Source organism: Thunnus thynnus, chromosome 4 (assembly GCF_963924715.1).
Source record: "Thunnus thynnus chromosome 4, fThuThy2.1, whole genome shotgun sequence".
Lineage (NCBI taxonomy): Eukaryota > Metazoa > Chordata > Actinopteri > Scombriformes > Scombridae > Thunnus > Thunnus thynnus.
In genome coordinates, this window is record NC_089520.1 from 15550054 (window position 1) to 15563245 (window position 13192).

General features: G+C 38.1%; 1 protein-coding gene across 2 annotated transcripts in view; it reads left to right on the forward strand.

Annotated features, from left to right (window-relative positions):
- Positions 1-13192, forward strand: part of poc1a (POC1 centriolar protein A) — a 47945-nt gene that overhangs the window by 27040 nt on the left and 7713 nt on the right. For both annotated transcript variants that reach the window (XM_067586909.1, XM_067586910.1), the window contains exon 10: positions 7555-7821. In XM_067586909.1, coding sequence (XP_067443010.1) covers positions 7555-7821 — 267 coding nt within the window. The remainder of the gene's footprint in view (positions 1-7554; positions 7822-13192) is intronic.

A 13192-nucleotide genomic window follows, 5' to 3' on the forward strand; every position in this document is an offset into this window, starting at 1 on the left:
AACTATGCTATAGCTGAGCAAACTTTATTGGCGCTCGCCTTGATTTAAGACTCAAGAAGAGGGGAAACAATCCATACAGCACAGATGCATTTAAGCTTTGCACTGTGGACTACAGTTTCTGATATATGTTTGTGATCGCGTGTGTGCATCTTTAAGGTGCTAGCATAGAATAGCAGGTGGTATTGCTCTGACAGCGGGAGTTGAATGCATTTGACAGCAGGGGATAGAGAGCAAGGAAGATAGAGAAAGGCAGGGGGTGTGACAAGGGAGCGTTGAAGACAAGACAGCAATGAGTTAAAGCGGGCCTAATGGTCTAGTGGAGCGAGAGAGCATCAGCGAGAAACAGGGAGAGGGAGAGTGAAAGGTAGGAGAGTGGGAAAACAGGGTGAGCACGTGAGCTAGCCAGACAACATGAGCGCACAGGAGACCAAAAAAAACAGACACCTGTTCATCCTGTAAAGACACATTGAAAGAGATGGGATCAGGAGAAACTGGAGAAAGGAGAGAGAACATGGAGGCAGACAAAAGAACAGCAGGGAGAAAGAAATGTAGTAAGAGGTGATGAAAAAGAGTGAGAAACTGTAACTGAGAGTGAGGAGTTGAGTAAGTTTCTTTAATAAAAAAGGTTTAATGAGAAACACCCTCCCTTGTTGATTCTGTAAGATATAGCCTAGTCCAGAAGCATAAGTCAGAGCTGAGTCACATCACAGGCTTCATTCATCAAAAAGCATCACTAGCAGTTTGTCATAAAATGTTTGCTCCACTGTAATTAACTGAGATGTCAGCAACTGGTGAAAAGATTTGTCTACATCTTATGGTTATATTGTGACACATGCACACACACATGCGCGCGTACACACACACACATACACATTCAGATCCTCTCCCAGTCAATCAAAGCCTCAATGGCAAGTACTATATGATCCAATCCTATCTTGCTTTGGAAATATTCAGGACTGTGAAGGGTTTTTAACACTGTACAATGTAAATGTATGAAATAATGGAAATCAGAGGGTGGGTCTGGATGATTGGCATGAATATAAAGTAAGACACAGACTCTTAGGCCTGTTAAATAGTAACAGCTGGTGTCAGTTACCTTTCTACTCCTGGGACCATATTGTAGTTTTGTACAGTATTGATTTTATTTATATGGATAAGGGACTGTGACATTACATGAAAATGTTTCAAGTGATGCTACAATACAATGGAGATTAGTAGGAAAACTGAACAATTTGAAGAAAATTGCTATTTTTCTCATCAATACTGCAGTAACAATTTAAATTGCACACATTTCTTTTAAATTGCAGGTATTTGTGGTCTACACAGTATTCAAGATGACAAATGACAACTCTCCAAGGGGTTTTTTAATTTTTTTTTACTGTCAGTCTGTCAGGAAAAATGACCAGTTTAGCTCACATTTATTAACATATTATGTTATAGGTATACTTGAGCTCTAAATAACAGTTCAATATAATCATGACATTAAAGTGATGTTACATTTAACAGCTGCTGATTTGGCATATTATGAATGTAATAGTGACAAACTCCTGATAAGTCACATACGACAATGTTTTGACATCAAGCTGACGACCCCAAATGCTTCTGTTGACAGATTTGCACTGTAGCTGCTTGAGCTAACATTAGCATCGCAAACTCACAGGACTGCTTCACATGTGCCATTTCAGAGCTTTTGAGCTTAAAATGATGATACAGTGTGACTAAAAGTTTGTCATTTATTGTCATTTACTCTCAACAACTACAGAGCTACCTACCTGATATTGACATGAGATGTTCACCTGAATCAGTTATGTACAGAGGACTTGCCACTCTGTTGGTCTTTTATGAACATATGTGCATAAAGACACAGCTCACTTGTTATTTTTCAAACATCGAAGGTTTTGTAGAGTGGTGTTTTGATTCCACAAAATCATCTTTGAATAAAATGTACAGACAGACTAGGGGTGCAAAGGATCACCAAACTCACGGTTTAGATCGTATCACGGTTTTGAGTCATGGATCGGATCATTTTCAGATCAGTAAAAAAGAAAAGAAAAAAGTGGGGGGAGACAAATATAACTTTGCTTTCCATTTCTGTTAAACACTTAAAGCAAAGAACCTTTGCCCATGGTCTTAAAAGAAAACAACAATTAAGATGTCTGATGTTTAAAAAAAATTCTTAAAATATATAAAATATTCAATACTCAATCGTTAAATTAAAGTGCAATATGAGGCACGATACCTTCTTCCTTTAAACATGGTAGTGAGCAAAAGAATAACCTGTGTCCACATCATCAAAACTTGATGATAACTTACAGACAGTAACACACATCTTGTCCTGCACCTTAGCTTGTTGAAGGAGCCACCAAACAACATTCACCAGGGAAAAGTGCACCGCTAACATCAGTTAGCAGCTAGATAGCTAATTGAGATAGCTAAAAGCTAGCAACCTGTCACGCAAAGCAGCCATGTCCTTAATTATGCATGAAATATTGTGACTTGCTGTGAATACTGTGATGTTGAAATGCTTAAAATTACTTACCAATATTTAAATTATTATTTAAAAAATCCCGTAGCAAAGTAGGAGATCCTAATTCTCCAGTTAACACAATCCTCAATAGACATTTTTGATGGCAGAGATTTTTTAACTTGTCAGAGCACAGGTGTAACTAATAACATTAATGATCGTTTGGTTACATTTACATGTGCCAGCAGGTCAGAATGCATGACAGCAGAGCTCTGGCACCTAAAAGGAATGCAGCCATCATTAATGTTATATGTTACACCTGTGTCTGACAAGTCAGGTCTCTCTGCTGCCTCTACTGCACTGTGAGAGTTGTAGCTGTAGATGCAGGATTTTTCAGGTTTTAGTCTCCATTGTATCAAATAGTCAAACCCAGCTAAAGGCTTGTATCTGTCTCTTCTAATACATGTCTCACTTCTTTTCACTTTTCACTTTTATTCTTAGAAATTTTCAGGTGGGGGACTTACTCTGTGTGTGAATATGTGTGTGTGCGCACGTGTGTAGTGTGATGAATGGTTTTGCATGCAGCTTGCAGGGTGTATTGATGGCTGGCTGTGTCAGACTTGGAGTTTAATTTGGGCCTCAGGAAATTTTCCACTGTTGGTTTTTCCACTCCAGGTGATTCATTACGAGGGTAGTTACTGTGTGTATTGTGTTTATGTGCACGTACGCGTGTGTACACTTGTGCGTATCAGGGTTTTCCCTGGCCCTACGTAAGGCTGCGGCAGCACAGGATGTGTTGAGTTTGCAGAGCAACATATTGTCTCAACATCAACAATGCAATGTACACATGTCACATTGCAAAGGATGCTATGTTATGAAGAAAATTAAGCCCACAATGGTACACTATAAACCATTTTACTGCTTGATTGCAAATGACAAGTGGAAAAAGAAAAGATTGCTAATATGAAAGACAAACAAGTGTGACAAAGACAAAGTGTGGTGTTACATAATAACATAATTTAGTTTGATTTGGCTTCATTTTGATTGTTAAGCATACACTGAAAAAACCTACCAACATTGTGGATTTTTGCATCCAACTAAGTGTAGAAGATTATTGTCTCCATTGCAATTTCCAAAATGTCATAACATGTTTTGTTTTGTCTGACCAAAATATTCAGTTTACTACAGTGTTAAGACAAGAAAAAGCAGCAAATTTAAACAACTTTAAACAAGAGATTGTTTGGATTTTTTTTTACCTAAAAATTATTTAAACGATGAATCGATTAAAAATTGTTGTGATTCATTTTCTGTCGATTGACTGATTGACAAATTGACTAATCATTGCAGCTCTCATTTTCAGCCGTGTCTTTTCCCCATGTGTTGTTTTTTCAGCTTTTTAGGCGGTCCAAAGAAACACGAGACAGGCTACCTTAGATTTAGGCGGGCAAAACCTCTGTGTGTGTGTGTGTGTGTGTGTGTGTGTGTGTGTGTGTGTGTGTGTGTGTGTGTGTGTGTGTGTGTGTGTGTGTGTGTGTAACACCAAGTGCATATGAAGTCGATGTTTGCCCCTGCTTTTCTGTATGAGCACGTCCATGTTCATGTTGTACCAGTGCTTTGTGTCTGTGTGTGTTTAAGCAGTTGTTTTAATACAAAGCTGTAAGTCGTACACTCAACAAAAGTTAATCCAGTCTTGGTGGAGCTTGTAGGCTCAGCAGAACGGCTCTCTTATCTCTTCTATCTCTCTCTCTCTCTGCTTCTTTGTACAGCCACCAACAGAAGATCAGAGTGGTAAACTGGAGTCACAGTGAATCAAGCACCATACTAAAAGACAAAATAAGGAAATCTATGGATACTGTGTTTTAATTATTCATCAGATTCACAAGTTAATCACAGTGGAGAGTTGTTGACCCAGAGCTTCTGTAAAATAACTTAAAATAATATTGTTCACACTTAATATAACTGCCACTTAAATATAAATTATCAATACTGCTTTGCAGTAATTATATATATTTATTAAGCATCTTTTAGTAGAATTATTTCTTAGATGATATTACAGTATTCTGATATTGTGACTCCACAGTTTTTCATGCTCCAAAATATAAAACTAAATTTTTTGAAATCCCGTTGACCCAGTTGTCTAAGACTCATACCATCTTATTGTGAATGTTCCTTGTTTGACCTTTTAGGAGCAGCGATATGTTGTTAATTGATGATAATGGAAATTCTCATTTGCAGGGCATTAAAAAAGGTGCATTTACTCAATCAAGACCTGGACACACTGTGCTTCCAATACCCAGTAAAATTTAGAAAGTGAGAATATGCACCCTGTATGGATTTGAGATCTCATTGAGTACTGAACCAACTGCTAGTTGGTGGCAAAATTTTTAAGGGCATTGAGTTCCTCTTCTGCCATTTTCTTCCTCAGCATGCAGTTGATTCTGGCCGTGGGATCTCATTTTCACATATTACACTCTCTTGCAGAGCTTGCGTCCCTAAAACCAACCAATTTTATAATGTTTTATTCTTTGTCACTGGCTGAGATTTGCCACATTGTATCATTTATTAGTCAAAGACTGTTATTAGTATGTTAATAGTCTAATTTTAAAGAATATGTTAGCACAGTGTTGTCAGAGCTGACAAAAGATAACACAGGAACAAGAAGAAGTCCTATGGAGGAACATCTCGCAGTACAAGACAACAGAACACTGTCTTTGGCAGATGTGTAGAGCCAGGCAACCGCTGACAGTTCAGCTCATCTGGCTTCATTTACGTAGGAACAGCACAGTTTTGGTGTATTCCATTGTTTTCGGGGTAGTCGCGCCAAGCCATGCCGGAAGCACTCAAGTCAAGCTGCCACTGTTTTTCCATTACACAGCACAGCAAGGTAAAATAAGTTGTTTACCTGTTGGAGGTGTGCTGGTTTGCAGAAAATGCAGTAAGAGTCTGTTGTCTACAGCACTTCATCAAACTCAATGTGGCTGTTTCTGCTTGAACTGTTCCTCCTAGAATTATTTGTAAGTGATTCACTGAAAAAATAGTTCTAAATATTTCCATGTCTTGTGTCAACCTGTTTTTATTGAAGAATGGCGCCGCTAACGAAGCTCCCCTAATTCGGTTACAAACACATTTCATATAAATATGTGCAGTAAAAGTCTCAATATTTTGTCATTAAAAAACTTTTAACATATGAAACAGCAAAAGCAGGAAATGTCGGGTTTTCATCAGCAGTAACTTAACACAGCTCTGATACAGCTAAAAGCAATGAGGAAACAGTAAAATAAAGCAGATATCTGATAATACAAACAGGAACGCAGGAGAGAAACTAAACTTCAAACCACAGAGATTCAGTTAGAAGCTACAAAAGTATTGAGAGCTGAACACAAAGAGACTTTAAAACAAAACTGCTTTCTTTCTGGTCTTCAGCACAGACACACACATTGAGTCTGCAACACACCGCATGTTTGAGGGTGAGAAGGAGGGGTCGTCATGGGTTGGCCGCGGTCGGTCCTGCCAGCGAGCAGGACCGCAGCAGCGCAGCTGGCCACGGGCTAAAGCGGACTGACCTGGGCTAATGGAAAAACTCTATTTGACAGTGCAGGCTTGAACATGTTTAGCAGAGTGTGAATAGATTTCTTGTTGTGTGGTGACGAGTAAAACTGTTGTTTTCTCCCTTGCTGAGATGAAGAAGAAATGTTGTCTTGAAACACCAGTCAGAGGTCTGCAAAGACGGACAGAAAAACAAAAAAAAAAAAATCTACAGATGTGTGCACAGTTTTTAGTCACAAAAACATGGTGATGGAGAGATTTGGTCACCGACCGTCATGTGTTTATGTCTCATTGAATTAATCATATCACAGGCAGACTGACTGGCGATGTGTGTGAGAAAGAGAGAGTCAGCAGTTTCCCTCTTTTGATTCCATCTGAAGTCATTGTAACTGACTTCTTAACTGAAACTGGACTCATTCGAGCTAAGTCGATGTTGATTGGTTTCCATTTGCAAGTTTTAAGTTATGACTGTGTTGTTACATTCTAAGGCAAAATATAAGACACGTTAAACACAGTTAAACCAATCAATTAGATGATGGAAAGAACATGATGAAGAATGAGTCATCTGTGGCCTCAGTTTAAAGTCTATTCAAACCAGACCCAACTTCTCAAAATCTTTTTCTGTTTCATATGTTTCTGTAATAATAATGTGTAATTTTAGATATATCTGCAAACACACAATAATTTGGCAAAATGTTTTTCTATGTATATGAAGGTTATTTATAGTGCTGGGAATAGTTGTTTGTTTTTTGGGTTTTTATTCAAATAATCACATCAATGAATAATCTCATGTTTTTGATTGTTGAAAATTTCACACCTGTATTTTTCTTTTCTTTTATTGGTGGTCTACAACCAAATAAATATCTTACCAGAGCTAAGTTTTGACATGGTGCTTCAAACTCTGAACAGAATTGATTCTTATATTGTTCAACAATATTGTTAAATAAAAAACAGTAAGACTTAATGAAAAGGAAAGATTTTCCCACCATATGTACAGTAAGAAGGGGCAAGAGTTGGTGTTAACTGCAAGATGAATATCATCGTAGACAGAAAAACATTTGAGTCACAAATATTTGTGGCTTCAACTGAAGTTCTGAGCAAAATACATTGTTCATACCAATGATAAAAAATGATTGTTGATGATATTATTATACTGTTATCAGGAGGTCCAATATTACTACTACTACTTGTCACATCTACTACTACTACTACTTGTCTACATCATACTAATATTATTCCTGATATGATGACCCTTCATAAAACCTGCTGGTGATTCATCAATGATCTAATCCAACGCGTTGTTCTGTCTTTTCATAAAGACTATCAGTATTAAACACATATAAAGTCTGTTTCATTGTTACAACCATTTCTGTTTTGATTGTACACTTACAGAATATCAAAAAAGGAACATATAGTTACTAATCTATATATTGATGACCCAACCCTCTACAACTGAGAAGTCCTCCCATCACTACCATATTGTCTATGAAGCTTGTGAGGCACCATCTGAATTTTTTTTTTTCTTCTGTCTTATCTGCTTTTAGGCCTCTGAACCGACTGGACTTTTTGACAGACAGGACTCCCAAACTGCTGTCCACACTCAGAGCTATAGTCGCAGTGGCAGCCACAGTAGAGCGACTCATCCCCACACCTACAGAGACCCCAGCAGAAGTTCCTCCTCCACCCACCAGACACAGAAGCAGGGCTCACCCCAAGCTCAAGCACAGTCCCACGCCTCAGATGGAGGGGCACCCCCTGGTCTGGCTAACACACTGGAACACATTATAGGTCAACTGGATATTCTCACTCAGGTAAGCATAAGTTGTGCTAATCTTTCATGGCAAACAGCATGTACTGTACTTTGGCTGTGGTGCCACCCACTCACACGGTTGAGAACAAAAGCTTCCTTTACTTTTCAACCTGCAGGTCAGAGATGGTTTCAGCAACACAGACACAAAATGATTACAAAAGAACAACCTCTTCCATGCTGCGTGGTACTGCATTAGACTGGCCCACAGACACTCCACTCTGATTGATTTTATTCATCACATTTATAGTTACATTAATTTATTCCATTAGCAGTTGTTCTCTACAGATGGAAGGAAACACTGAGGCTGCCCACAGTCACCTCTATTGTATTGAAGCAGCAGAAAGAACAGTGCATGTGATAAAACTAGAGCAACAAACCCAACTTTAAAGATCCCCTCCAGACATGTTTGAAGACATAAAAATACTTTGCTTTGACTAATAATTTGTGTCTGATATAGTTTTTTCCACAAAAAATTTTTTTAAGGATTTTTAAATCCTTAAAAAATTACATCTACTCCTTCTCCATCATTAAAAAAAAACATAATCTAGTGTTCAAATATTGTTCATTTCAAACGTTTAAATGCTGGACATGCTTCATTGTAAAGTCCATTCTCAGTGTATGTGCACCGAAGGCTTCAAGTTTCCACATCACACTGGACCAAAATTGGCTCCAAAATTGTTTTGATGTCACAAATCATGCTCGTAAGTACATGCGTTTATCTCTGATTTAAGGTGAGGACAGAGAAACCTTCCACTTTCAGCAGAATGTGAAAACAGCCTTCCAGTGTCAAACTCTGCACATACATCATTCTTTACCGTGAAGCTCAAATATCCAACTGAAAGACCAAGAAGAAACATATATTTTTGACTGGAGGGGGACTTTACCTACCTGCATGGCTATAGCCTGCCAGTGATGAATTGAGTCTTTGCAATTGAATTGACCCTCAAAACATGCATCATACACCTACACACACTAGTGTACTAGCTAATTGTAACACTAAATTACACTGAGACAAACATTTGAGCTTTAATTTGTTCATTTATTACCTCTATAATTTTTTAGGGGAAAGAACAGTAGTGTGTAATTAGGCCCTAAGCTTATTTTGGTTATTGCCTCATTATTGTCATTTTTATTTAAATAGAAAGTCATATTTTTGTCTTATTGTTTCTCAACTCATGTTCCTGATACTAATGACCATGATGCTCATGGAGAGATTAGACTTAACCAATTAACTAATCTTAAACAAGAACTTCTTATTCAGGATTTCTGTCCTTAAAAGAGAGTACAGTTTTTCTGTCTCGCTTTAGTTTTCTTTATATACCGCACATCCACACAGCATGCTGGCTGTATTCAGTTAGGCTCCACTCTCAGTGTGAGTGCTCCCGTGGCTGGTGAAGGCCAGACACAGTTTGAAGCCAGACCAAACCAGAGCATGCGGGACTAAAAATAGATCCTTGAACAAAAACAGAAAAGAACAGCAACCAGTTAAGATCTGAAGGTCTGCTTCTTGCTAAACATTTCCTTTTTTTAAAATTTTGTTCAGCTTCATTGATGTGATTAGTGATGGATTCTGAGAATTACTGTCACAGAACAGAGCTAAACATTTGAGGCTCCGCTCTTGGTACACCAGCTGTAGTAAACTTGAGATTACATCTTTTTGTCACCATTAATATTTTAGTTGTACCATCCTAACACCTATCTGCAAATTATTTACACACACTATTTTTGTTTTTTTCTCTCAGTTAAAATGCTGTAACTGACATGCAACACTTTCTGCAGATGATTAAAAGTGTTGATCCTTTTTACTTCCATGTAACGATCGTATTGGGAAACGTGTAGCAGTGGATGTCAGATACTACCAGCGAGGTAGATTATCCTGTAATTGCTGCACATCTCTTTCAACTTGCCTCAGAGTTGCTTGCGCTTTTCCTTGCACTGTATTGAATTAAGGATGTGTGCATTTTTACTTAAAAATTCTACTTTTCGTTTGTATGAGAAGTAATGGGCCGTTTGTGTATTCAAAATGTATTAGCTCACTTTAAAGTTACAGACTCTCAACTTTTTTTTTTTTTCTCCTCCTTGTTACAAATACCAAAGGTGAAAGGTTCAGTTGAAGGACTTAGGCAGAAGTACATCTACAAGAAGCTTTCTTAAGGTACCACAGAGAATTTATTTAAGATGACAAGTGTCCTAAAGAAAATGGTCCAAGGGAAGAAAAAAAGCAGTTGAGAGAAATAAGAGCAACCTGAAAGGGTGAAAGAGGTCGACAGTAAGGTGAGGAGGGAGAGGTAGATGAAAACAATCAGGCAGCAAGACGATAAGAGGATACAGAGATGGAAGGAGTTGAATGGGGAGTAGGATAGAGAGCACATGGCGGTTTGGTGTGTGTGTGTGTGTGTGTGTGTGTGTGTGTGTGTGTGTGTGTGTGTGTGTGTGTTTGTGTTTGTGTGTGTGTGTGTGTGTGTGTGTGTGTGTGTGTGTGTGTGTGTGTGTGTGTGTGTGCGCGCACGCAAGGTTTTAGCTGGAGGTTGTGAATGCGCCCTGAGGAAAATACATCATTCATATATGAGCAGAGTGAAGCAATCTGCCTCACTCACTGATAGTAAGTATAAATGCTTAATGGCTTCGCAGACACACAGAAACACTACTTGTATGTGTGTGTTTCTGTCAAAGGTTTCTCCCTGGCTCTTTTCTTTCTTCTTCTTCTTCTTCATCAAGCTGCAGTCCAGCATGTGGGAACATTTAATATTGGCCCAGAGCAGCCAGGCAGCTAGCTAACCCCTCCCATGGGGGTGGTGCCAACCTCTTCCTTTCAAGCCCACTGTACACCAACCCTGATACCAGATGGACCGTCTGGTTTTATTCTCCAGCTCTTTTATTGTTAGGTTTTGTTCTTCAACAGTGGAAACATTAGTGATGCCTTGGATCCTGAGATGATTGGAAGGAAATCATTTACGGTGGTTTCTGCAGGGTATCTTTACTTATTGTATACAGTATATGCAAATTTCTGACCACCTATAGCAATATTTAATCTCAAGGCTATCTCAGTGCTGAAAAAACCACTGTTCTTCTCATGTGGCTTTGCAGTAACTTACAGTAATGTTTGTAATGGTCCAGCAAATGTTTTCAGATTTTCTGTAACTTAGATTGTGAAAATAAATAGAGACAGGAAATGTGGGGAGAGAGACAGGGGTATAACTTGCAACAAGATTTCGTGACCAGATTTGCACCGGGGACATATATACTTTAATAGGCATCTAATTAGCTGTTTTCCCAAAGAGACTGTTTCCAACTAAAAATCATCAAAAAAAAGGCTGCAAATAAAGAAAATTAGGTCGAAATGTTGAAATGAGGAATCCACAGAGTAAATCATACAAGTAGACGTGTAAAAGCCAGTAGAAATGCAGAAAATAGCACAGTCGTGCAAGCTTCGACATGCTTTTTCACCCATACAGATGTTAACGCTGGCGGACCAGTGACCTGCACCTCAACTGCTGTCACATACACAGCTTGTAAATGAGAGTTAAAAAAATAACCCAGTAAATAACTCATTCAGACTCCTGGAACCTTAAATAGTTAAGTAATATATAATGTTGAAGAAACAGGGGTCTTTAAAGCACAAAAATGTAGAGTCTGTCTAAAACCTTAAGTCTGATTTACTTAATATTGATTGAAACTTTTGGCTGTGTGTGTAACCTATACTGCATGTTATTCCCTAAAATACAGGCTCTGCATGTAAGGCATGTTAAATGCAGCCCTATATACCATATATACATATATAGTATCTTGCAGTTTATCTCCAATATGCACTCATATAGTTTTACAAAGGACAGGAAGGTGTGACTAGAAATCATCTAATGCTCTTGTTCTAATTTCTGCTCAACTTTGGCTAATATGGCAGCTCAAATTACCGCCCTCCATCCCCTGGAGATTAGGCTGACAATGTGACGTTATTTACTTCTGCACTATATTCTTGCTCTGTTATACATCTTTTCCACAGCATTATTTTTCACTATTACAGCTCTTTGTAACTCTAATAGTCGAGGAGACCGAGAGGGAAGATGATGAATTATTCAACATTAGACTGAAGCTTCCAAAGCCACACTTTGCTGTGTTAGCTGCTTTTCACTTGTCTGCCCCCTCCCCAGTCTTCAACCCCCATACCCTTTTCTTTTTCCTCTCCTTCTCTCTTATGATTCATCATCTGACTCAACACTCATCCTGCAGTACACACACACTTATCCCTTTCTTTCACAGTGCCCCTCTTAATTAAGCAGAATCTTGAATGAAGTATCGCTCCCTCTCTCAATTTCATCTACTAATTCACATTATCCAAGCTTGAATTAGTTGATGCTCCTCTGTAATAGGCCATTAAGCTGCAGTTCAAGAGAAGAATTTGTGAACTTTCTCTGTGATGTGGCTCATGAGGAAAAATCTGTAGCAAAAAGTGTTTTATGAACCTTTTTTCACAACATTTGTTAGTGTCCATCAAGAGTGCAGCAGTGCAGAATACACAACCATGCATAGCCTGTAATTCCCCCCAAACTACCAGAATACTCAGCCAGACAGACTTTTCCAGCTTAACATTAGAAGAAAGTGAAAGAAACATGTTCCTGTACATTCCCTCTCAGCTTTTTTCTCGGAAGAGATGGAATCAGTTTCTGTAATTTAAGTGTAGGTTCTGGATTTTTAGAAGCCGCTAAACTGCTCACCAATCAAGTTCTGTACCACAGTGTTTCTGATTTTAAGGGACAGAAAGCTGCCTCTGAGTTGTATGTTTTTAGGAAAGCTGTGGGATTAAAAAAAAGAAAGAAATTTTCATCTAGTTCATTCCATCTAATTCCTCTCTGAGCTGTAGTGAAGGAAAAAAATTCAATTAATTTAGAGTGATATAGAAACTTGGCTCTATTGTAAGTTTGCACAAAATTTTCTAACAAGTTCAAATGAGTACAGCAAAAACACTTCTTTTTCTATTGAGAGAGCATTTTAAGTGAAAGTTTTACCTGGGTCTGAAAAGAATGCTTCTTGTTTTTTTGTATATCTGGCATTTTGGTGTTAATGTTTTCCAGTATTTTGCCAACTTGTGAAAAATATGCAAAATAGAAGCAGGAACAATATATTAGCCAATATTATCTTATTGCAGATATATTGGTAACGATGTATATGTCATCTGATCAATAACAAAAACTTGAAGTACAGAAACACCAAAGATGTGTTCAGTTAACAGGTCATTTAACAGTGATGTGATTAAATAGTTTGTCCTCCAGAAAGCACAGGTAGCTACGCTAGCTAGCAGCAGTCTGTATATATCAGGCTGATGTAAAGAAACAGAAACAGATTATTAAACTGGATGTTCTCTACTTAGTTGAAAC